This window comes from Parasteatoda tepidariorum, chromosome 6 (assembly GCF_982258835.1).
Source record: "Parasteatoda tepidariorum strain Cologne lab strain chromosome 6, Ptep-v5.0, whole genome shotgun sequence".
Classification (NCBI taxonomy): Eukaryota; Metazoa; Arthropoda; class Arachnida; order Araneae; family Theridiidae; genus Parasteatoda; species Parasteatoda tepidariorum.
In genome coordinates, this window is record NC_141760.1 from 73,820,971 (window position 1) to 73,848,892 (window position 27,922).

Consider the following 27,922-nt stretch of genomic DNA (forward strand, 5'->3'; position numbering starts at 1 on the left):
TTGTTGTTTTTTTCCTTTTCTTTCTGCACCTACTCCATTAATTTTTGCTTCGATTCAAAATCCTTTTTATTGGATTTATTAATTTTGCTTATATTGGGTTCATTGCCAGCTTTATCCGATGTTTTGTTGAAATTTTCCAATGTTTTTTGAAATATCATTATGTTTCGGCCGTTATTTCTGTTACCACGGTGTTCCGCGCAAACAGGAATAGCGCCAAACATAAGTCACCAATTTCGCCAAGGGGCATCCTCAAGTATAATTTTCCCTTATCGTCTTCGCTTAAGAAAAAAAAAGAGAGTGGAAAGAAGAAGAAAAACTTATTATAACAATTATGAACAGCGATAAATATATCAAAGAGTAGCGTTCTATTTACGTATCTAATATGTTGCCACATTTTTAGTACAAAAGTTAAAGTTTTATCCACTTTGATAAATGTAAACTAATGCGAACCTTACAATTAAATTATTAATTCCTTCGTATATTATTGGTTTAAGTTGTCGAAAATTAATGTTTCATTTGTAAGGTTCGCATTAGCATACATTTATAAGAGATATGCATTTTTTAATAGTTTTTTGAATATGGCTCTTTGAAGACGAAAAAGCATAGATTTTCTTACAAAATGACTGATAACTAAAAAACTAATCCAAATTTTTGAAAAAGAAAAAAAATACTTCTTCATTATGTCAAAACACAATTATGTGTCGAGTTTCGAGCCTGGGCGAGGCTTCTGGGGCGATATATTGTGATTACAGACACACACACACACACAGCCGCTTTTATTATTATGTATAGATGAAATATAGAAAATTTTATGTTTTAATAATTAAACTATTGTTTCTTTTTATTTTATTTCAAACTATTATTTCTTACGTTGGGAGTAGCTACAACACAGCAATTTTATTTTATTTATTCTTTTAAAATTAGTTTCACCAGATTTTCATGGAAAATGTATTTGAAAGTGTTTTATTTAAATTGTTTGGATTAGCTTAAAAATTAAGGAAACGATATTTTTTTATAACTGAGGTACTTATTTTATATAAATTACAGACGAAAAACTTTAATAACAATGCTCATTTTTTAATTTTCATTAGATTGACTCTAAGATGTTATTGTGAGGGACTGGGGTTTGATCTGCAGTGGTGGCTTGAAGCCCGAACAGCTTCAGATTGACCGATACTTCAGATTGATTAAAGAATTAAGGCGGCTTGTGCATAATACTGACCACATTACCACAATCATGCCCTTGGTGCCAAAATTGGAGAGCCATAACCTCCATGAACCCCGTTCACAGTGGGAAAAAAATGTGTTCCCACTGTTATGGGCCCATTCACAGTGGGAACACATGTTTTTTAATCATTAAATGATTTTTGCAGTTGAAATACAAATGTTTTATCTAATATCAATAAGGATTTCATTTAATACCAAACTAAAGAATATGAATTAGACATTATTATTCACTGCAAAGAATTTCGATGAGCTTTTGACGAAGGAATGATGTATGAATTTTGACAAAAAATACAAAAACCACTTTTTTTAATATTCAAAAGTACAATTTTCTTAATTCCAGTTACAAAAACTGATTTTAATCTAAAAATATAACGAACAACCCCTTGAACAGAATTTATATTTAAACTTGTCAGTTCAAAAATGTATATATACGCATCCATCTAGTCCTGCAATACATAGAGCAATAATGTCTAAAAATAGCTCTGAGTCGAATTTGAACTCACCTTGTTCTCATTATTGAGTATAATGACATACTCAAAACAGAATATATTCATTTTTGAGACTGAACACAATCTCTTTTAAGCATCAAATTATGAATACATGTTGTGTTTAATAACAAATTGTTCAAATTGAGTACATTGGGAACTATTTCGACTCATTTTTGCTCAATTTTGAGAAACCCTTTTTTACAGTACATTAATATTAATCGTGAATTATTAATTATAATGAGAAAAAGAAATTTAGAGTAAAATGAGACAAAAATAGTGAAATATTATTATCAAATTCGTATAATTGTTAAAAGTGACGGTTAAAAAATTAAAACTATCTAAAATAAGTAAAGCCAAACAAAAACAACTTTTTCTAATATCTTAGAGTTCTGCTCTTTACCTAATTTTTTAAAAAAATAACAAATAACTCCTATAACATAATTTAGATTGGGGCTTATTAGTTTAAAAATGCATAATGTTGATATATATTTCAACTTTAATATATCTCATACATAACTTTCTGCATTTGGCAGTAATTCATTTAATTTGATGACATGACGAACGCTTCAATCTCTTATTATTATTGGAAGCAAAACCGAGCAATAAAGAAAGCTACAAGAAAACAAAAATCCCTATGAAAGAAAACAAGGCATCTGTAAAGAAAGTCAAGCAGGTGATATTGAACCTTATAATAGCAATGACCGAGATTGCTCTTGACGCAATCACTACCCCTCCTACACTCGGTTGCAGCTAAACTACAAAAATAACCGCCATTTTTCACGGAAGACGGAAAATGGCTTTTTTTCTGAGACACAATCCAAGTTATGATGGATGGTAGATGGTCATGCGAGTATGGAGGGTGCTTAATACATCCCCAATTTCGTTTTCCTCTTGAGAAGGAAAGAGAGAACAAGCTTTCCCATTCTCTCAATTACTCTTCGCTTTCTTGCCAATCAAAAGGACTCTTCTATCAAAGAAAATAGGGAGACTTCATCGATTGGTTGATCTCCTTCAACTTGTGATTTCTGATTTAAGCTTTCCTTCTGTACCTTCTATCAATGTCTGCCCTTCAGGAAGAAATGGGATTTTTTCTTCTTCCTCTTTTCATTTGGCCGTTAAGAATTCTTTTTTTTCTTCTGTTAAAAATTCTAGACAAAAATTGCTGTAAAGGATTAATTGCTAGAAGAACTAAATTAGTATTATTTTAGATTGGGGCAAATTTCAGTAAAATAATAACTTTAAAATAAGCCAACTTAGGTCGATTTTTAGGTTTGATTGTATTAAAAGATGACTAGATTCAGTTTATTCATTGCATATCAAGTTTACATATCTATATAAATAAAGCAGAATGCTTATATGTATATGTTTATGTACTTTATACAAATGCTAGATTCTAAATCGATCCTCCCCAAATTTGGTGTATATACATTTGAAGACATGGTGGACCTAACAGTCTACATTAAAACTCTTTCCGATTACCGGTTCGAGCATGCCAAAAGAAGAATTTTTTAATAGGATTTGAAAAATGTTTTATAATCAGAGTGATTTTCCAGCTTACAATCAAACAAAATCAAACTAATTTGATAATCAAACAAAAATAAGTTTTATGACGCGTTTTTATTATTATTAATCTTTGATTACTAAATTAGGTTAGTGCAAGTAAAATCAGCATTAATAATTTCGCAACGTATGATGATGAACCCATTCAGTTTGTATTTTAAAAGGTATAAGAGATCACGTGTTTCTTGTATTGACAAGCTTTTAAAGCGTGGCTCTATAAACTTAATGAAAATTCCAAAAGATGTTAAGTCTGTTAAACCATGGGAAAATTGCGGTAAATTCTAAATAACACATTTTAGCTGATGCTATTTGTTTAGATAATCTCTATTTTGGTGAGTTGAACTCATTTTATGGTAAATCTAATAGTATGAAGCCACGCTGTGATATACCGCAAATATATAAAAAATAAAGGTTCTATATTAGGCGTCATGAATGTGTAGTATGCATATATGGCAGTACTTTTACTTTCGTTACTTGTACCGCCGGTACAAGTAAAAAGTACGTACTTTTACTTGTACTTCGTTACTTTTTAAATTTAGTACTTTTACTTGTACCTCGTTACTTTTTAAATTTAGAACTTTTACTTGTACTTTCGTTACTTTTTTAGGGAAAAAGTACAAGTATTTGTAACGGAAATGTCGAATGAAATCGTTACTTTTTTCTAAAACTCGGTAAGCTCTCTTAAAAAAAAAAATACATTAAAAAAAGTTTGCTGCTGGTCTGGTACCTTGTCTCAAATTTAATTGGTTGGAAGAAAAAGCTAGGGAGGAGGCTACAAGAAAATTGGAAAGAATTGTCCAAGCTGAACACCCTGCTATAACTAATAACGTAACAGAAAAAAAGACCAGGGATTTTAAATTTTCTAAAGCTGAAAACATCATACCAATCACCAGCGACAGAAGAATTTATGGCATGCATGAGCTCAAATGTCGAAACGGAAAGCATATAAATTTTGAATCGATAATCGTAAAAAAATTATATGTGGAATATAATACTGCAGTACCTTCTAGTGCTCCCGAGGAGCGCTTATTCAGCGTGGGTTAGCACGTTCTGAGAAATTCTCACAGCAGACTCAGTGACACCACTTTCGAAATGCAATTATTTTGCAAAATGAATTAAATATTAATTAGCAAGTTATTTTCATTCATTTTCGAGTTTTATGCATTTATTTAATACATTTTAAATAAAAAATGTTGGATTTTGTTATTACGTTTTTCAATTTTCTTTTGGAACTCACTAATAATAAATTTTTGTCTTAATACATTTTTTACTAAATACATTTTTACCTAGTACATTTTTTACTAAAATTATGTTTATGCCTGACCTTGTCAAGCAACGCCAAGTCAAATCTCTAAGAACTATTTGTGATAATGAAAATTATTATAATTACTATTTTAACTCTTGAAAACTCGAAGGTATTAATTTAGCCGCTGATACTAAAATTCGTTTACAAATTTTAATTATTCCGTTAGGCAGAAATGTTCGGAAAATGATTTTCTCGCATGACTTCAGCATTAGCCATTGTTACAAATAAAACTGTAGACTGTTCTGTTTCAACTTATACTGCACATTCAATTATTTTTACTAGCTCAAAGATCACAAAGCTATCTGAAACCCCGTGTTTGCTTTGTTTATGTTCGTGCTTTTAAAACGCGTTTCTATAGAGTAAAACAATTTTAAATCAACGGTAATTTAAATAAATGAAAATAATAAACTAAAAATTAAAACCAATAGATCAAATTTCTTTTTCGTGCAAGTCCATAAAAAGTTTGATATTAAAATTATATTTGATTTTAAAATTATATTATACGATTATATTATAAAATTATATTATAATATTCTTCCGAATTTAAAAATAAATTAATGTCCATAACTTTCAAAACTAAAAATAATTAAATAAATAACAACAATTTTGCAAAAACATTAAAGAACATAAGAATATTATTCAATAAAATTTTAGGTTACTTTGAATTTTCGATTTCCTAGAAATGTACTTTTGAATCGTTACTTTTTTTGTTTAGTACTTGTACTTTTACTTGTACTTTTTACTCGTTACTTTTTAAAATCAGAACTTTTTACTTTCTACTCGTTACTTCTTTAAAAATACTTGAACTTTTACTCGTTACTTTTTAGAAGTAACGTTGCCATATATGGTAGTATGATGATCTTAGGGTGGTGCTTATTCGTTTCGTAAGGCGCTATAAAGACCTATAATCGCAGTGCTTATTTTAGGCAACTATGTTGGTGTAATAGGCTCTTCTTACCACAGAACCTATAACGTCAATACCAGTAGTATTTAATACCACATTTAATTAGGCATCACTTTCGTCAATAATAGCTTGACGGTTTTTTATGGCCTCTGAAATATTTAATTTTTAATATATTTAATTTCTATAATTTTTGTAATAGGTACTACTGGTATTATATGAATTGGTGTTTTTTATAGGTACTAAATACTATAGTAATATTGGTACTAAGACACTTACAATAGGTACTGTGGAAATCAGTTTCTAAAGCACTCCGAAATTGCTGATTATTGTAATTTTTGACTATCAGGAGTTGACCTCAAGCAATAGCATTATGTCAAATGATACTAAATATAATTAATCTTTAATTTGATTGACGAATTTTAAAAGCAGTTTAATCTGATAACATAAAACCATCAGAAATGGCATCAAATAATTAAAAAAATTGGAATTGCTTTATTAATTGTGTGCGTACATATCTTTCAGTTTGGTGCATGATTTTACCGCTTAACACCAATTTATAATTTACTATTTTTAACTGCGTACAAACAGCTGGTATTCAGATAGTATTTAATAAAATCTAAGTATTAAAATTTAACTGGCGGAAAAAAGACATTTTAGTCTACTAATGACAAGAGATATGCAAATGAGGGAGACTCATAGTTTGTAGCCCCGATACACTAATTTAATATACACTTAGTAAATATAATCATGATGATGTAAATATAATATGTGCAATAGAGAAAATCGAAGTTTTTCATTTTGATATATTAAGTTAATATTCATTAAGTTAATATACTGACAATTCATTATACACAAATATTTTCGTCTACTAATGACAAGATAAATGCAAAAGAGGGAGACTCATAGATTATAGCCATGATACACTAATTCAATATGCACTTAGCATATATAATCATGTTCTGTGCAACATAGAAAATCGAAGTTTTTCATTTTGATATATTAAGTTAATATTCATTAAGTTAATATACTGACAATTCATTATACACAAATAGTTTCGTCTACTAATGACAAAATAAATGCAAAAGAGGGAGACTCATAGTTTATAGCCACGATTCACTAATTTTATATACATTTTGCATATATAATCATGACCTGTGCAATAGAGAAAATCGCAGTTTTTCATTTTGTTACATTAAGTTAATATAATGACAATTCATTATACACAAAGATTATATACACTGATTGAATTATTATACTTATAATTTATTATACAACAATAAATAAAAGTAAAATGGGGGAAAACATTTCGTTGATTAGTGATCTACTAATTTAATACACTTCGTCTAATGTGCAATACTAATGTATAATATTGCAAATATACTAATATAATTCATTTACCAAAAGAAAAACTCACAATTTTTCGAATCTATACGCAAAGTTAATATACTGATAATTTAATATACACTAAGTTAATATGCTGATAACTTAATATACACTAAGTAAATATACTTATACTTTTATATACCCTAAGATGAAAAAATAAAATGGCAGGAAAGAAAATCTTCTACTAATGATGAGAGCTATGCAATAAAGAGACTCATAGTTAATCTCTTCGATACACTGAATTAATATACATCGATACACTGTTAATTTAATCTACAAAGTTAATATACACTAAATTAAAATACTGATAATTTAATATACGCTAAGAAGTAAGAAGAAGTCACTATATTCACTCAGCGAATGTGATTAAAATAATGAATAGTAAATAACTGTTTAAAACCCTAAAGCAATATTAATGATCATAATTTTGTATTATTGCCAAATAACCTCCGTTAAATTATTTTAACTATTGTGTCAGTGTGACCGGCATTGCGTACATACCGCCTTTACATTTTACAGATAAATTGGTAATTACGCTTTGTATATTAACCTTTCATCTACTTTTTTTCTTAAATAGTAAATGATTATGCAATAAAAATAACTATATTCACTCAGTGCATTCAATTAAAATAATAAATAGTAAGTAACTGTTTAAAATTCTGTTCGATGTTAAGAATAAGCACTCAACCCTTTATTTGGTATGCGCGAACATGTGCTTTCACGACGTTATTTCAACTCAAACCGAGTGTTTTCATACTTTTTTTTCCATAACGTCTGAGCTAATTTTTGTGAAAAAATGTAATTTGTACCACATGGGTATATGGGCATATGTAATAAATACAAAATTGTCAATCTCATTGTCTCAAAACTATTACAGATATTCTGAGAGTAGAAACACTAGTATTTTAAAAATAAAACACGACACATAATTTTAGTATAAGGATAAATAAAGACAGAAAAGATTTTTTTCCTTTAATATATAATATTCTTAAAAATATTGATTGTTGTTGACTATGATGATAATCTTATGAAGGACAATAATATTTTCTTGCCATAATAAATGTGAAAATTGTAATCGTTTCAAAATATTTATAGAAATATATGCTTAAAATGTCAATAGCTATCAAAAGAAATATTTTTTCTTTCATTTACCTTTCATTTTTAAGATAGATTTAATGTGAAGAATAAATAAAGAAAGAAAGAAAGAAAGAAAGAAATATATATATATATATATATATATATATATATATATATATATATATATATATATATATATATATATATATATATATATATATATATATATATAGCATGTATTTTCTTTTGTAATTTAACTCTATTTTTTATACAAAACTAATGGAGATAGTATACTTCGTCTACTAATAGAGAGAATTAGAGTTTCTCGAATCGATACACTAAGTTAATATATTGATAATTCAGTATACACTAAAACAATATACTATATATGCACTAAAAAGAAAAAGTAAACTGGTGGGAAAAAAACCTACTAAAAATTAGAGTTGTGCAATAGAGCGACTCATGATGATTTAATGAAACACTAAGGAGTATAAGTTAGAGTGAAAAAAATCTTTTTGTAATCATGACAACTGAGTAATAGAGACGCTCACAATGTTTCGCTTCGATAGACTAAGTTAATATGCACTAAATAAATGTACTGATAATTTAATATGCATGAAGTTTATATATTCACTAAGTAAGTATACTGGCAATTAATTATAAACTAAGAAGTAAAAATAAAATGATGGGAAAAAATCTTTTTCTACTAGTAATCTATAATAGAGATAATATACTTTGTCTAATACTAATATGCAATGTTACAAATATACTAGTATACTGTGTAATATACTCGTCTATAGAGCACTCACCTCCCATCTAAGTGACCCAGGCTTATATCCCAACAATGGCTGGTCGTATGAATTCCGCACCCGGCTCGCACCGACCACAATGTTAGCGTTAAATATCCTCAGTGGTAGATGGATTATGGGTTAGAGGCCCCTTCCGCCAAGCTAACCTTTTGTGGTTTTCCTTTCCATGTAACGCAAATGCTGGTTAACTAAATCAAAAAGACCTCCACGAAGACTAGTTTCACGCAATGTTTGATCTAGAAGTTCCCTTGTCTTCTAGGTTAGGTTCAAAATTACAAAAATAAAAAGTTAGCATTGATAGTTGTAAACTCAGAATGATGTCGACTGCTCAACGCCGATTATAATGTAAAATAAAATATTCTACTAGTAGAGTCACTCTAAGTTTTTTCATCGATACACTAAGATACTCATTAAATATACACTGAGGAATAAAAAAAAGAATGGCAGGGAAAAATCTTCGGTGAACTAATAATGAAAGCTGAACAGACTCATAATTTTTTTGCCTCAAGTGGTTTTTTATTGAAATCCTTTTAAGCCAATCAAACAAACGTTAAAAATATGCAGGATGGGCAAGAAATATTGTAGAAAAAGTTTGAAATTTATTACCTTATTTTGTTCATCTATATTTTATTTATTCTTCCTAACCATTAGCAGCTTCATTTATTAAGATAAGGAAGAAATAATTAATTAGGTTTTGAAATTTCTATGAAACACTGTAAATTGAGAAGGTTGCGTAGGTTTAAGAAAAAGTTAGATAAAGAGGTAAAAAAGTTTTATTGTCTATGAAAATACTTAAATTAAAATTATTCATCTTTTCTTCGTGTTTGAAACAAGAATAATTAAGAAAAAGAAATGTTTATTTAATGAACTACTATTTAAATGTAAACACCTATTACTTTTTTTTAAAAAACTATTTTTATTTTCAGTTGTTTATATGTATTTCTTTCCAAGGGGTTTGAAATGCTTGTTTTTTTCTTTAAATTAAATTCTTTTTAGTTTCAAAGCATTAACACGAATTCTCAATGGAATTTTTGAAAATAAATCTATTGTATATTTGCTTGTTTTTTCTTGCTTTTTATAAAAATAGTGAGAGATGAATATTTACGTTACAAATTTTTTACAAGAATAATGTATTATAAATATTTAAATAACTTTTTTTAAATGATATCTCAAAATCCAAAAAACTGTTTTGAAATTAAATTAAACATAAAAAATGAGTTATTTAAATTTATTACTAGTTATATACAATAAATAAAGTATTATTTAGATCTCGTTTGCGTTATTCCTTATAATGGATATTGGGAAATATATTTAAAGATGCTTTATTTTTTAGTTAAATCACCACTCTAGTGTTTAGACGAATTTTTTACTAATTATGTATTTATCTTTAGTGTTAACTTAATTATATCGTTTGAGTTTTTAATAACTCTTAACAAAATTTAGTCTATATTTCTTTTTATATTAAATTGTATTGAGTAATTCATTCAAATTATGACAAATCACTTTCTACATTATTCACATTATTGATATCATTCTATTCTATAGCAAATAAATAATCATCATATTCAGAAGGTTTATTACAGTTTTTACAGTGTATATATAGTATATACACCGAAGAACCATTACATTATGACCACCATGCTAATAACATGTAGGACCACCTTTAGCCCTCAAAACTGCTTGCACCCTCCGTGGCATTGATTCCACAAGGTGCTGATAGGTAGTCTGAGGTATCTGGTACCAAGTGCTCACCAACTGGTCCTGCCATTCCCCCACATTGCGAGGGGGTAGAGTGGCAGCACGAATTTGGTTTTCCATGTAGGACCACAAATGCTCTATTGGATTAAGGTCAGGTGAATTTGGGGGCCAAGACATGATTGAAAGTCACTGGAATGGTTCTCGAACCAATCCATGACGATTCGACCCTTATGACATGGTGCATTATCCTGTTGGTAAACACCGTCCCCCGCAGGAAAAACTGTTGTCATGAATGGGTGAACCTGGTCTGCAACTATGTTCAAGTAGCTTACAGACGTCAGGGATCGTTCTATGAGGATTATGGGTCCTAATGTGCCATAAACAATGTTCATGGGCGAGAAACCATGAAAACCTGGACGAGCCCATTGTTCTAGGTGGAGGGTGGTCATAATCTAATAGCTCTTCGGTATATATATATATATATATATATATATGGTCCCGCAGTGGATTGTTTGGATGGATTACGGTTCTCAGCGGATAACAGAAATCAAGCATCACTGGCTGCTATCAGAGTGTCACTGATCGCAGGGTGATCACTGACCACGTTGATCAGTCTGCGAAGGGACCGAGAGGGCGAGATTAGCTGTTTCACAGTAAAAGGGCTCAACTTCGCTTTCGTGCTTAGAATCGGTCCACCAAAGCGGGGGAGCAATACCCTATACAAAGATTCAAAATTGAGGTGTGTTTTCAGTTTCTCCTTGGATGTTGACCCCACTATCGATAAAAAAAAACTATTATGCAGCTCCAGTGCGACGTATATGAACTGCAACAAAAGTCTTATAAATATAAATTATTAAAATAATCATCAGTAATAGTTGCTTATTTTGCCCATAGCAAGGACAAATTTCACAGAATTTGACTGTAAATTCTCGACCAAAAACATTTGGTGGGCAAAGTTACCTTGTCGTCTTTATAACTTTGCCTACATTTTTGAATTTTTATTGAAAGGGAAGGTACAATTTAACTATATTTAAACACCATAAATGATTTGATCCAGTCCTCCAAGTCTAGAAAGTTTTATATGCTCTCCATTTGATACGGAACTCATATAAAAGTATACAATTTATTTCATTTAATTATTTATTTATTGCAGGAAGTTAACTGCGCAAACTTCTGATCGAAATGTTGTCGATACGCTATATTCAATTTTTAGTTTCAAATTTGTCTTCTCTTCAAAGTAACGTAGTAATGTCGTTTTTCCGATACTAAATTTTTTATTGTTGTTCACGCACTCATTTGCTAATAATTTTTTGAGATTGTGAGCAGAAAGTAACGGCTGTCCAAAAAATGATCATCGTTTTCAAAAGTGAGTAAATGAAAAGGGTAGGGGATAAGAAATGTGCAGTTTTCTGAGTTTTAATTAAGAAACGGAGAATAACTCTGAAAAATGTAAAAGAATGTAATCAAAATAACCACTATTTGCAGAAATAACATGGCGTAGTCTCTGAATAAAATTAACAAACACTCGTGCAAATATTTCAGTAAGAATAGCCTTACGTAGCATAAAACATTGTTTCATAGGACTTTTTCTCAATCAGTTAACGCCATCTGTTGACGAATTCTGTAGCTAATTTTTAAATTTGCTGAAAGTATACTAGTTTCCTTAACGGAATAAAATACACTGTAATTTTTTTATCTCTTTTCTTTAGTTGAATTTTCATAACGTTGGTCAATTTTATTGTACTTATTAAGATCTTATGTTTCTTTTTTCTATCTATTGTTTTTCGATCTTTATCGTTTTTCCATTTTCTTTTTCTTTTTTGTAATGCAATGAAAATGGGAATCATTTAGCGGAAAGAGAACGAAAAAGCAGTGAAATAAGAAGTTCTAAATCTCTTTTTTTTCTTCTTTTTTTTAATTATATAGATATATGCATGTTACAATTTGTATGGAAAAATAATAAAAGCAAGAACAAATACTTTTTTTTTTGTCTCAGAAATCCATTCTTTTTTAAAGGGTTGAAGCTGAACATAAAGTAGTTTATAGTGAAACTAAGTAGTTTAAAGTTGAAACTAAGTATTAATACATATTTTGAAAAGATGAAGCATTTAATTAAAAATCTCGAAGTTTACTTGAATCAAATCACCGAGCTTAATACCAAATATTTCGTTAAAGCATTCTGATAAAAATTATGTTTTTATTCATAATACATCTGCAAACAAAAAAAAATATTTATGTTAAAAAAAATTTCCTTTTTAATACTATATTGAATTTAAATTCAAATTTACATTTTAAATTTCTTAAAATGATTTATTAAATACAACACTTATGTGAAGAAAACTAGTCACGTAACAGAGGAAATATTTCTTAACGATACACTTAAATATCAATAGAATTGAAGTTTCTTCATAAGTTTATTCATTTCTGAAGCATCATAAATAAAAGTTAAGTGAGGGGGGAAAAACAGACATTTATTCAAAATGTAATATTTTAAAGAATTTGGTGGAAAATATTATCTTTTTTATTAATTTAAATACTTCTCATCATAATAGCAACTGATTTTACTGTTATTATAAAGAACGTCGGTTATTACCGACGCTATTCAGTTCTTATGTATTTTGAAAAGGAGTTTTATTTAATTAAAAAGGCGAAAACATTCCAGAAAATGTAATTAATTTTCTCAGTTCGAGATAGATCATAGAATGAAAACAAATAATGTTTAGATTTTTCTTTTCAGTTTAAGAATATTAAATCATTTCCATATCAAATAATAGTTGAAATTTGAATTTCATATTAGTATTTTCCGATATGTTTCTCAAATGCCGTCATTTATTTTTGCGACACTTTTTGCATCCATTTCAGTAATTTAATTATCTATTTCAAAACATGCGGGTATCGTCACCTACAATTAGATACATTTGATTTGTCTTTAGGGAGAAATATCTCTAAAGATTTTCAATAAAAACTGAATTAACTATGTTAATTCAGTTTTCTTAGTTCACGCTATAAATAAGTATGTATTTGTAATAAATCTATCATCTCTTCTCTTGATGTCATTATTTAATTTTAAAACAATTATATATATCCATTATTTTATGGGTATTATTTCTATGTGTTATAATTCTCGAAATCATGAAAATGCGTTAATTGTTCTTTTTGACTTCATTTTTATTAGTGATTATACTATTGTATTTATTCTGAAACAAGAGGTGGTTTTTAAATTTTGGCATTTATATTTTATTGTTTTGTTTTTACTTATGTTCGAATTAAGAATTATGATACAAAATTAGGCTATAATCGTTAAAATAAATATGTGTAGTTATAACAATAAATGTATTTCAATGGAAAATGCTTTATTCTTCTAAAATATATAACTCCAGCATAAACTCATCTTTGAGATATGAATAGCATTTATATAAATATCACTTTTAAGCATTGTGCAAAATTCTTTTGTTATTTAGAGAACAATTTATAACTATTTACTAAAAATTTTTAAAATTTGTTAAAAAATTGTTTATTTTAAATTAAATTTAAAAATTTACATTAAATGTAAACTTTTAATAAATTTAAATCTTATTGCTATGAATACAAAAATTGTATTAAACCATACAGAAACATGAATTCACAATGCATTGTTGCGTTTATAAAATTGTAATTAAAATCATTATAAGAAATAAAAAATTTAAATCCACGTAATCAGTTTACTCTTGCATTTTATTTAATTTCTTTAAATTCCTAAAATTGAAACTGCTGTTCTCTTACAATTTTTGTTCAGTGCAGTTAACAAATTATTTTTAAAAAAAGTTGCAAAAAAATTGCTTTTGTTCTTTAAAAATTTTTAAATTTTTCACTAAGGCATATATGTCTTGAAATTTAAAATTTATTTTGGTCTTCAAATTTAGAAAAACATCGTTTTTATGTAACTTTAAGAAATACTGACAAATTGTATTTTCAAAACCTTTTTTGGTTTAGATTAATTAATTTTTTTTAGTTTGCTTTTTTATTAAATTTTTCAGACAAATTAATTACCATAAATTTTTTTTATAGATCTCGATAATTACTTAAAGCAGCAACTTTCAGAATCATTTTCTCAAAATGTGTGGAATTTTTCATACCTTAATTTGCTATTTTTAAATAAAGTATAGTGGAAACCATGGAAAATGGAAAATAATACATATACACTATGAAAATAATACGCTATGCAAATAATACGCTATTACGCTCATCACGACGCTTTCCTATAAGTTTCTTCTCTCCCAACGTGCCCTCTAAGAACACTAAAAGTAAACGATTAGTTGATACTGCAGATTTGAATAGTTGATATTCTACGATTTATAATCCAGTGTCGCTGTCATATTTTTGTTTACTCCTGTATGATTGGGTTTGTAGTACAAATGAAAAATACTTCTCTGCTGCTTATAGCTCTAAAGTTCGTTTTTTTCTTTAGTTTCATAGTGTCGCTGTTAGTAAAAAATAACTGTCAATAATAAAGTGTCACTGTCATATTTTTGTTTACTTCTATACGATTATGTTCATAGTATGAATGAATAGTACTTTTCTGTGACTTAAGTTCAATTTTTTCTGCTTCATTTCATTTAAAATTGCTGAATAAAGATAAATTGTGTGGGTTTAGTGTTTTAAAATTTTTCATTTTAAGCATTTGTGTAGAAACATAAAGCTTTAGTTCCATTTTTAGTTCTATTTTTCGTAAAAAGTCTTTCTGATAAATATTTATTTACTCCTTTTTATTCCATTGTGTCATATTGTAATATAATAAATTTTACTATAAATATAGGAAAGAAAAATGCCTACATTATTAATTATTTTCTTTATTTATTCTTCTATTAGTTTAGAAAGAATTAATGCATGTCAACCGAATAAATATCCTTTTTTATTCAACCTTTATATCCTTTATTATTGAAGTAAAAAAAGTTAAGGATAAGAAAAATTTTGATAAATTAAAATATTATAAAATATGTATCACGATGAATGTACTTTTGTCTTCATAACACATGACATCTTTTAAATATTTAACACCTAAACATTTCATAGAATTAAATTAAAACAAATAATCGAACAATTACTGCGAAACATATTCATAAATTCCATTGAAAATGTTAAAAGAAACGATAAACTCGTCATTCAAACTTGTAGTTTAACTTTTTATCGTAGTTTGACTCTTAACTATTAGGATGAAAGTGCTGCCATTTTGGTGAATTTTGAAGAAGAAAAAAATGCGTCGCTTTTTTAAACGCTCTAGCATTAAAGAAAAAGCTTTTGTGATTGAAACTATAAAGCACATTAATAAGTTTATTGTTGTTGGGTTTTTGCTCTTTTTTTTTCTTCTTTTTTTTCCAACTCAACTATTGTTTTGTGAATTTAAAGTAGTTTTTCGTGATTAATCAAAGTATTTGGAAAATTTCTGCTAATTATTTAGTAATAACAAACTTTTTAGTCCATAAAACTAAGAATATAGCCCTTTTTTAATTAATATTTTAACTAATTTAATTTTCTTCCGCTTTTAATTTGCTTTGTTTGACGAATCGCTTTTATTTCTTTTTTTTTATCGTCTGCGTTTTAAGTTTTAGAATTATCCATGTGAATAGTAATAATAGGAAATTAATATTAAAAAGTTCATAGAATTTCACGAAAAACTGAAAAATAATACAGTTAGACTCAAAGAAATTTTGAAAAGGTATAAAAAAAAGTATTTGCAGTAAATTCAATCTTAAAGATTTTTACGAGGAAGAATGAATTTGCAGCAAAAAGGAAATGTCTTCTATATATCTACAAACTGAACGTGAGTACTGATATAATCTCTCCATTTCTAAATAAACTATTTTGAAAGTTTTTAAAAAGTATGATGTAAACAAAAATTATATGTATGAAAATTTATATAATAAAATATTATAGGAATAGGTCAAAACATAATCAGCGATAATCAAATTTTAAATTGCTTTTTTATAATGTTTATTAACTATTTCAGAGACATAAAGTTTATCTTAAATCTCAGAAAAGTGTGTTTTAAAAGCAAATAGCAAGCACAAAATATTTTTTAACAGAAAAAAACGAGCATTACAATAAATGACATTTAAATTTTACTGTTACGTTATCGCGCACTTCCATAAAAGTCGATTGACTTTCTTGTGACAAGGTTTTTATTCGATTTAAAAAATACTGCGATGATAAGTTTAAAAAAATATGCCTTTAGCTTGAAATTAAATACCAATTTAATTACCAAAAAAAAAACACTTTTAAATCTCTAATTTAATTCTATTCAGCCGTGATTTTATTTCTGATTCAACTTTAAAACATTAAAGAATTTTGTAACCATCATGTTCGTAAAACAAGCGTGGAATGCATAATACATAAGAAAACAAGGAAAGAAAAAGAAAAGGGAAGAAAGATTAGATGTATTCTCTTCATCAGCTTATACTATTAAATCAGCAAAAATAGTGCTTTCAAATATTGTATCAATATAGCCAAAGCAAAATTTATTAATTAAAAATGTTTGGAGCACCAAAGGAAAAGAAAGAAAGAGACCGATTAGCAAACAAAATGTTAATAAGTAAAAATATCACAAAAATTCTAGAAAATTTCAAAATAAAACACGATTAGGAACACATAAAACGAGTGGGAAGAAATGTTATTATGTGCTTCTAAATAATTCGCAAAAATGATTTAAAAATATTTTCGCAACTAAGTTGCAAGATTGAAAAATATGAAATCAAAGCGTACATGGATGGTAGTGGGATATATTTTTCAGACGCGTTCATACTGAAGTTAAGAAACGCTTTTGATGCGTTTGTTACCTTGGATTGGCTCGAATACTCGATTTGTGCAAAATAATGTATTTTACTGGACAATTCAAAATTCATTATTAATAATATAATTAATAATATAATTAATAATGTAATTAATGATATGATTAATGTCAAATTCATAATTTATAATAAATACAAAATTTTAACTCGAAGATTTTAATAGTTAACATTATTGAAAAATGCTAATTATTTAATTGAGTAACGGAAGAGATTGTTGTTCAGTTACGCAGAGGTTTATGTTGCTAGGCACGAATTTGCCTGAATTGGATTTGCATATGATTAAAATATTAATCTAGATAGCTTAAAGACTCTTAAGCAAGAATACTCCTTTATTAATTTTAATACACAATAAGCACAATTATTTCGTATAGAACTAATTTGATTACATTTGTAAGATATCAGCTGTCCTTCATCAAATTTAAGCTTAGTTATTTGCTTTTTTTTCTTCAAATTTTTTTAATTCAATTTTATTGATCAAAAAGAGTACTTAAATAAATGTTTTTAGAAACATTACAATTCCATGCAATTAGTTTCTTTATAACAAGCTTAAAATCAATCCTTTAATCTTATATGTCAACAAAGCAGATTTTTTTTTCTTTTTTTACACAGAAAATGAAAATTAATATTATCATTATGATTATGGATCAGAATTTTTTCAACAGGACAAATATTGATAATCTTTACAAAATTATATAATTTTGAAAATTAAAGAAAAATTATCAATAAATCTAAAAAGAAATTTGATATTTTCATTACTGTGTAACAATAAGTTAGCCGGACACGCATTCATTAGAATTTCAAAGTAATTAAGTTCGCAATTACGGACATTTTTATAATCATAGCAAAATCTCAAAAGATCGTCTTTTAGTTTTGAAAGTGGAAGGCTATTAAAGAGATACTGGTTAAATCAAATGTCAAAACTATTGAAGGGACAATTGTTTTCTTCTCAATAAAAAAAAAAACTATCAAAGTAAATAAAACCAAACGCAGACGAAATATCATCTGATATAAAACCAATATATACGCAAGCAAAAAAGGTCCAATCTGTTTCTTAAATAAGAAAACTGGACACTTGTACAGCATAGCACCTGACCAACACTCTGTCAGTCAGAGAAAAACACGACTAATCGGGTGTATGATCACCTCTTACAGCTAGACAAACCACGCATCGGCGTTTCATATGGTTTACTAGGGTTCTTATCAATCGATACTCATAAAACACGACCTCAACTGGTCCTCAAGCTGAAACTGCGCGTCTAAGGACTTCCCATACATGTTCGATGACATTAAGGTCAAGGAATATCGCAAGCCACTCCAATCGTTGAATAACTTCCGACTGGAGGTATTAGTTCACCAAATGAGCTCTGTGTGAACGCACGTTATCGTCCATATGCTTCACATTGGTACATATGCTCCAAGGAAAAGTCTTACATTGGATGCAAGGATCTCGTCCCTATAACCCTGACCTATCAGAGTACCTCTATCAAACACACGAAGGTCAATATGCCCCGTTTCCCATAATGCTTGCTCAAACCACCAGAACATTTCGACCCTAGTGGTCCTTTTCAACAAAATCAGACGACCGATTTCGACACCCGAATTCTCTCCTGATGAGAGCACGTCTCGAGTCATTGCCCAGAATGACTCATCTTCAAAAAGAATTCAACATGAAACATTCCCCGTCAAAGTGTTCTCAACACCATTCTAGAGGGTCTTTTTTGTAATTCAAAATCAAAGGGATGCAGACTACAGGGCTCCTGACATACAGGCTACCTCCATTAAGTTTCTGGCGACTGCTATCCGTGAAATGGATGTTCCTGTTGCAATATACAGATTGCGAGACAGTTGCGTCATTATTACGGACCTGCCCCATTGGTTAGAAGTCTCAAATAATGGTTCTGAGCTAGCTTTATTGTCCTTTTGTGGAGCTGACCAGATCTATGGACCACTGTTCTTGTCTCTGTGAACTGGTTTCTATATTTATCCCTACAACAGGTAACCTGCGGTTGGGCCTCCTCGAGTCTTTCAACTATGAGTCTTTCATCGGTTGTATGGCATCGTCTAATAGCCCATAAGGCAAAATTGTTTTGCATAAAAGCGTGTAATAATTTTCTATCTATAGTCTTGAATCAAAATTATCGACGATGTCTAAAATATTAATTTTAATTCAATTAAAATCATGTATTTTAAATTTATTGAACTCTAGATAATTTATAAATTTATTACTGTTAATATCTGCAAGTTTTATGTACATGCAGGTTATGCGCATTTAGTAACACTTAATAAATTTTAAATTCTTAACTTTTCTTTGCGATATATATATATATAAAATTTTTCATCTCATTGCCAACACACCCTTCCCTAACCACAGTAGTGGTAAAGAGAAGAAGAGTGTAAATTCCCGTTTCTAAAACCTCTGCTACTCTGCCCTTTAATGTTGCTTTTTCCTTCATACACAGGGACCACACCAAGCCATGGGACACCGGTTTGCATTATGCCTATCGAAGTCAGCGTTCTTCCCCTGTGTATAGTGTGGCTTTCAGGAGAACTCCTCTATGCATCAGTCTCACGTCGTGGCAGGTACCATGGTAACGAGGAAAAGTCACTCCGAATAGGCGTGTGGGGTGAGTAGTTTTGTCATAGTATCTTGGCATAGATGTGCATGAGTAAACCAATCGACACCTTCATTCTTCCGTGGCACCCCCATTAGAAATGTGCACTCGCTTGTTACCATATCAGCAGACAGCCCCAAACTTTTAGTCTGGAGGAGTTCTCCTCAAAGCTATACTATATATTCTTTGCCTTGACCATGTTTATCAAATTTGCTAATGGAGATTATGAATAAACACTTACCCTAACTCTAGCTTCTGTTAAGTTAGTCCACATCGCTATTTCTTCTCGCGTGGACATATCTGGATACCTATTTCTCGCAAACGTTGCCTCCAGTTCCTGAAGTTGTTGACTCGTGAAATGGGTTCTTTGTCTTCTTTGTCTCTTCTTTTTCTTTGGGTCACCATCATCACCACCTGAATTCTCTCCACTTTCGCCGCCAGCGTCCGCATTGCCGCCTCCTCTGATTTTATCGCCGGACGGGTGATGATGATGATTGGTATCCGCTGTTGACAAAAATTAAAAAATAAATAAATAACGCATAGATAAAGAGAATTTTATGATATGAAGCAATTTTTGAAGCTCAGTTTATGATTACGAACGTAATTACAGTTTTTCAATTCAATTCTCAGGAACTATTCGATAGATTACGTCCAAATTTTCCATTTTGTCTTTTAAAATTACATTATTTAAAATAATATAAAAATTTTTATACTTTGCAATTAAAAATTGTTTTGACTATATCGTTTTAAATATCGTCTACGCTGATTAATTATCATGCTTGAAGTCACTCCGTAGAACACTCCGTGGTTGAGTACTTGCATTCGATTTCAATCATTAGCGGGGGGGGGGGGGAGGATTAATATTTATTCACTTTTTTTTGCACACTCTGCATTTAATCTTGTTATATTTTGAAAATAATTAGTCTTCTTTATTAAATCTTTCATTTTCACTGTAACATATTGATGAGAAAAATATTACATCACTATTTAACAAAAAAATATTTTATAAATACTGAGAAAATTCTTTAAGTAATCAAAATTAGATATAAAAAACTAAAAATAAAAAATAATATTTTTAAAAACTACGTTTTTGTAGTGGAGAATAATAATTAAAAAAAAATTTGAAAAACGAAAAACGTGGGGCGCATGAAATACATAACAGTACACATACACACACATATACACATTTTCTTACTCATACACATGCACAGCCACATATACATCCACATACATTTGCATATACACAAACATATTCCACATCCACATTCAGATACAATTACAATTACAGATATACATACACATATTCTCATGAGCACACATACACACACTAATATAACATTGCTGTTATGTATTTCATGCGCCCCACGTTTTTCGTTTTTCAAATTTTTTTTTTAATTATTATTCTCCACTACAAAAACGTGGTTTTTAAAAATATTATTTTTTATTTTGAATTTTTTTATTTTAAATTATAATTTCTTTAATTTTTAATTTTTATTTTGCATTTTTTAAAAATTATTACTATTTAATTATTATTCTTCACTTTAAGGCGACAAGGGACCTTCAAATTCGATAAAAATGACGAAAAAAATCAATTTTTTATTTTTACTCTCATTAAATAATCGATGTCGTTTGCTTTCATATAAAAGAAAAAAATTTCGTTTTGGACAATTTTTTCGGAAGTTATCACCATTTAAAATTTTGTAAACAACCTGCCACGCCCCTTTTTACAGCTGTAGCAGAAGCACGCAAACCGAAACTAATTGTAAGTTCTCAAAAATTAATAGTATTTTAATTTTTTTTAATGAATTTTTGCTCACCATAAGTTTACTAACTGTTAACTGCACTGTTTGTTGCGTCACTGATTTGTTTTTGTTTACATTGCGATTTGCTACGTCTATTTTCCTACACTTCTACTAGTATTATTTTGAAATATTACTCCTGAATTGTTTGAGATATGAATGCAAAAGCTTCTAAATTTATAAAAGATATAAATAACAGATATTTCATTCTTACATATACTTGTATCGGAGTAGTATTTCTGCTAAAAGCATATTTACTCACCAAAAAAGTACCCATCGCTTAAATTTTTCGGAAAATTAATATTATACGAACAAAATAAAATAATCTGCAGGAATATAAAAATTCTATTTTTTTTAATGTTTTTTTTAACACAGTTAAATATTTATCAAAGTTTTACAAGACGTGTAATTATTTGTAAATAGTAGTAAAAATATATAATTTTTTTTATAAAAAAAACCTAAAAATGTTGTTTTCTCTTATTCCAATTTTTAAGCATTTTAGAAATTTCGAAAAGTTCCAGGCGGCTTAATTTTTATTCAAATCGTTAAAAAATTTTTGTGCATGCTAAATATGTATGTATGATTATTTTGTACTATCAAAATAAATAATGCTGCCATAATTAGAGCAAGTATATTCAAGAATGTTGTTTATGACTACATGAATTTTCAATTTTTTTGGTATTTTTGCATTATTTTTTTTTCTTTAATAAAAGCATTTGATTAGTGAAATTGGTGCATAGTACACTTTGTTACAACGTCTTTAAGCAACTTCAAAAAAAAATTTGAACACAATATCTCAAAATTTAAGCCGCCTGGAGCATTTTTAAAAATTATTATTTTAAAATTTAAAATTTTTAATAAAATTTAAAATTTTGACAATTGCTCAACAAAAATTTATATGATATCTTGTATTGCCTATATCCATTAGCTGAACAATTTTCAGATTGATTGAGTGAAAAATAAAAAATAAAAATTTGAACGTCCCTTGTCGCCTTAAAAAACGTGGTTTTTAAAAATATATATTTTTATTTAGATTATTTTTCTTAGTCAAGAGTAGTCAAGACTACTACAAGACCACTACTAAAATAATAGAACTTTCCTTTTAAATTAGGGATACAAAAATCTGTATAGAAAAACAATATCTTTACGACTTTCATTAGTTTTATGCTGATGACAACCAAAAAAATCTGGAAATGAATGAGGAGAAACTGGATCCTACCACGTGATTTTTCAGCCAATAAAAATACTCCGATAATAAAAATCTTTTCACCTGACATGTAATACTAATTTGAAATAATGGAATCGACAACAAAAGACAATCTCGAAAATAATATTTTTTTTTAAATTTTAATTTTATTTTACTTTGTATGTCTTTTTTCTCTTCATTTTCATGCATTGTCCTCCAATTCAGAACTATGTGCCAAATTTGAAGTTTGTAGCTAGTCGGGAAGTTAGTTTAAAACTGATTACAAAATTCCACCCGGACAGACATACACGAAGGCAAGTTTATATAAACGTGGTAAAAAAATAGTTATTAGTCATATACTTTTTAAAACACAATAGAATTATTTTGTTTATTCATTCTAGGAAATGTATTATTCGTGAGAGCATAAATACTTTTTAGTTGATGTGGCAATTTATTAATTTTAAAACACGTATTTCCATTAATAAATTATATTGATAAAATTAAAATTCCAGTTAATATATTAAGAATGTTAAAGCGAAAACCAAAGCAGTCTATACATCTCTATTATCAATCCAAATAAACGTTTTAAAGAATACCATTTTAAATAATGTGAGAGATAAAATGCTTTCTCGAATAAATTGACTGTAATTAGTGCTCTTATTTCTTTAATTATTGCTTTCTCCTAAAGCAATAATGACAATAGTTGGAATTTCTAAGCTTTTCACGGTGCTTCATTCATAATACCAAATGAATTTGCTGGCGTTTAATAAAATATGCCAAAGAATTTAACGGGCTATTAATAGTCAATTAAGAAACATAAAACTACACAGTAACAACTGTAAAGGGAAATAAATTAACAATCCTTCAGAAAATTTTGAAAAGGGATATCTCTATACAGAATTAATGTAATATGAATGAAAATCATGATCTGTATTGTTACGTAATAGCTAATTAAATTATCATAAAAATTACGGTTTGACTTTTGTTAAATATTTATAATTTCTAGATATAAATATAACAATTTCTGAAATTTGAAAAGTTCTGTATATTTTATCCAATCTATTCTTAAAAAATTATATATTAATTTAAATATGATTAAAAGAATAAGAAAAATTGCAAAATGATAAAATAAATATGACTAGATAAATGATCTGTGCACAGTAAGAGAAATACAATAATGATCATAGTAGACCATAAAAAAATTGAATCGAACAGAATATTTCCTGATAATTTTTATTATAAACTTTTTTATCTTCTAAGCAAAAAAGAATGATAAGTTAAAAAGAAAAATAATAAATAGAATTAACTTCAGAGAAGGAAGTTAGACATCTTTTAAGACAAAAATATTTTTTGTTCACCATATTAATATTTTAAATAATTTATTCAAAAGCTCATTATATTATACAAAATTAATCTAAAATGGAGGGCATATATTGTTTATTTTTTTAAAGAATATAATTAAATAATAAACTTGTATTAAAGAGAAAATAAATGACGAGCTTATAAATAAAAATAATACTGATCTGATGCTTGTTAGAAGTATATATATAGGTGAGTAACTTATAACAAGTAATTCTATGTATGATAATTTTATTAGAGATTAGCTGTAGTATAACTTGCACCCTACATTACGTATTAATAATAAACATTTTGGTTGTGAAGTTATTCATAGAAATCTAGATTTATTCATTTCTATGAAATATAAAAAATAGAGTCAAGTAGAGGATATAGGTGAAATATTTAGCTTTTTTTTTTCGTGGTCACGATAATGAACTTTTTTAAGAAAAATTTATAATCACTCTAAAAATAAAAAATTGCTTTGAGATTAAAAAGTCAGCCATAAAAAGATCTTTAATTTATTATACGTTAAATAGAAGGTATGAAACTCTAACTAATTTCTATAAATGCAAGGACATTTAATAACATGTAAAATTAGCGTCAAAAAATTATAGAAACATATTTTGAATCAAACAACATTGTGTCAATACCATTATTTTGATAACTACGATAACATTATCACGACAACAATAAAATATTGTAAAATTAAAATGACTAGCATTAGTCTTTTCCACTTGGTTTGAGTTTCCTTGGATTTGAAAGAACAAATTTAAATTGCTTGGTTGTACACTACTACTAGCATAAACTAATATAAATTAGATCAAAATTTAATTTTTTTTTAGAGTGAAGCATATTTTCTAAATAAATTATTAAAAAACAAATATTTCTCCTGAAATATTAAAAATATTTTTTTCAGCAAAAACCTTTTCTTTTTCTTTTAAAATTAGGATAACTTTTAAAAGGTTGCTTATAGTTTTTATTTTAAAACCAGCGTTGAACAACCGACTCAATTCTGAGTTTACAACCATCATTGTTCAACTCCGTAGCCTTGTATTTCAAACTCAACTCAGAAGACACGAGAACTTCTGGATAGAGCATTGAACAACATTTGCGTTTCATGGAGAGGAAAGCCACAAAAACTTCTCACTGTTAGTCAGACAGTAAGGAGATTATAACCCATGATCCGTCTGTCATTGAGGATTTTTTTCTTCAGCACTGTGGTCTGTGCAAGCCGAGAGCAGAATTCATATCAATCAGCGAATGCTGCTAAAATATGTGATATTATAATTTTTCCGTTCACATGATTACGATTTACTGAGACTCTGGTTTTCAATTATGTATAATTATCAAATTATAGTTTTATAATATCAAATTATAGCTTTTATCACCCCACATTTAGTAATAAATGTAAAATTGGTAAGTAAACTTAACCAAATGAATGGTTTTTTATGCCATGCTCTAAGGTATCATGATAAAACTACCAAATTTCACCACATTGATCAAAATATATAACAGATTGTAAAACCGATTTGTTTTGTATTTCTAAATTCATTACCAAATAGCTTCTATAAAAATTATTGAGCTTTTTGGTGTTCTCGTCGAGCCAGCAACACGGTAAATTTTATCATATTATGGTAGTTTTACCATACTTTTTTACGGGTTTAAAAAAGTCATTCTTCTGAATAGTTTCAAGTTCTGAGAAAACCATATAAATAACATTTAAAAATTCTAAATGCATCACAAAACTATTAAGGACCCTTGTTTTTGTCAGAAAATGGTATTGATTTTTCATTAATTCTTTTATTTATTTTTAAGTATTAAATTTTTTAATTGCTTTATCTGGATTTCTAAATGCTTTATTTCCCCAAAAGTCTAATTCAAAACAATTTCCCAAATTAAGTACTCGAAAAAATATCGTACGTAACTCAAAAGAATAATGAAAAAATATTATACAGCTTAAAAGAATATTTTCTATCATATTAAAACTGAATCACATTTTATTTTAATCTAACTTTAAAATGTGAAAATAAACTATATATCTAAGCATAACTGTTAACTTTGGACAGAAAAGAGTGTCTTAATAAATAAAATAACAGTTTCAGAAAATAAAATTTTCTTGTAGATTATTAAATAAATAAATAAGTTTGGCCACAATATTCTATCAAAATAAAAAATTATAATATCGAAAAATATTAACATAAAATGTTTTTTTTTATAAACTAGCAGGGTCTGCCTCCTGCTCGCTCCAGTTGCCAACCCCCGTGAATGCTTCTCATTCATTTATTTTTAAAAATGTCTTCATTTTTTACTAAGCACATTTTTTTCCTTAAGAAAATGATATTTTCTGCAAAAACAAAGAACATTTTGTTAATTGAATATATAATTATTGTTCTATGTGAGAATGTTTTGTTAATATGTTAATAGTAGCGAAATAAACGATTACTTGCATTTAAAAAAGAATCAACTACACTTAAGAAACGATTAACATAAGAGGAATACAGATTATGTAACTCAACAAAAAGAAGTAAACGAGGAGTGATTTTGCTTAATAATGAGATTCATATTATTATAGTAGTTCATATTGTAAACGGATTTGTCTCTCTTGTTTTTACATTTTAAATTTTATATATTCTTAAAAATTTCAATATGAATGTTGAGTCTTATAATAGACAACATCCAATCTCTTTATCTTTAGTTATTTTCAACATCAATTCAAAAGCTAGTTTATGAAATAAAGATCTCAAGAGAGACAAATAAATTTTCATAGAACAACAGATAAGTAGTCAGTGTTCAAAGCAAAATTTGAGAAAAAAAAGCACCTAAAATTGCAATAAATTGGAACAAATTGAAACATTTTAAATATATTTTATTAATTACGTCATGACTCAAAATATGCTTTCAAATTACCCATTGACAAAACCATATTTTCTTTTGGTTTGCAATTTTTAAACAGGAATTCAGATTCTGAGTTTTGTAAAGGAAAAAATAAACTGAGTTCAAATATTGTAGGAATATTTTAAAAGTACTTTTTGAGGTTATTTGTGTGAACTTTGTTTCTAATATTTCCCCACAAAAGTGAGTAACGAAACTGTACTGCTTAGTTAAAACAGAATAGGCAGGTTGTGGTATTGATATGCACTCAGTTACGTTATAATTCGGCACTTTAACCAAAAAATGAACAAAAAACTAAGTATTCAAAAAAAAATTCCAATCAACTATCTAAATGTGAAACTCTCTAACCACCCAAAAGTTATTTAAATTTTTTTTTCTATGTAGCTCAATAATTGTGACCGTCTGCATTCAGATTAACTATTTATATTTATTATTTATATTTCTTAATCGTATTTTTCATTTATGTTTATTATTTATATTTTTTATTTACATTTGTTATACAAGTATTTGTTATCATATGTTCTAGTCATATTCATTAGTCATACATAATGTTTAAATTTATATTTTTACTTATATTTATTGTTTATATTTATTTTTAATCTATATATATATAGTATTGTTTTAATTCAATGAATTTTTTTTATTATTTAAATTTCGAATTGAAAATCTTCTCGAATTTTCCTAAAAAAATAAAATTTTTTGTGTTTATAATTTCTTTTACAAAGTAGTTAATTCAATAATATTAACTTTATTTATATTTATTATTCTTATTGGTGGTTTGCTTCTTTGTTGTTTTTGTCGTATTTATTTTTAATGTTG

The 27,922-nt window shown here is 27.8% G+C and overlaps 1 protein-coding gene across 1 annotated transcript in view; it reads right to left on the reverse strand.

Annotated features, from left to right (window-relative positions):
- Window positions 1-27,922, reverse strand: part of LOC107438306 (pituitary homeobox x) — a 65,311-nt gene that overhangs the window by 15,156 nt on the left and 22,233 nt on the right. Inside the window, exon 2 of the mRNA XM_016050565.4 lies at window positions 20,130-20,392. Coding sequence (XP_015906051.3) covers window positions 20,130-20,392 — 263 coding nt within the window. The remainder of the gene's footprint in view (window positions 1-20,129; window positions 20,393-27,922) is intronic.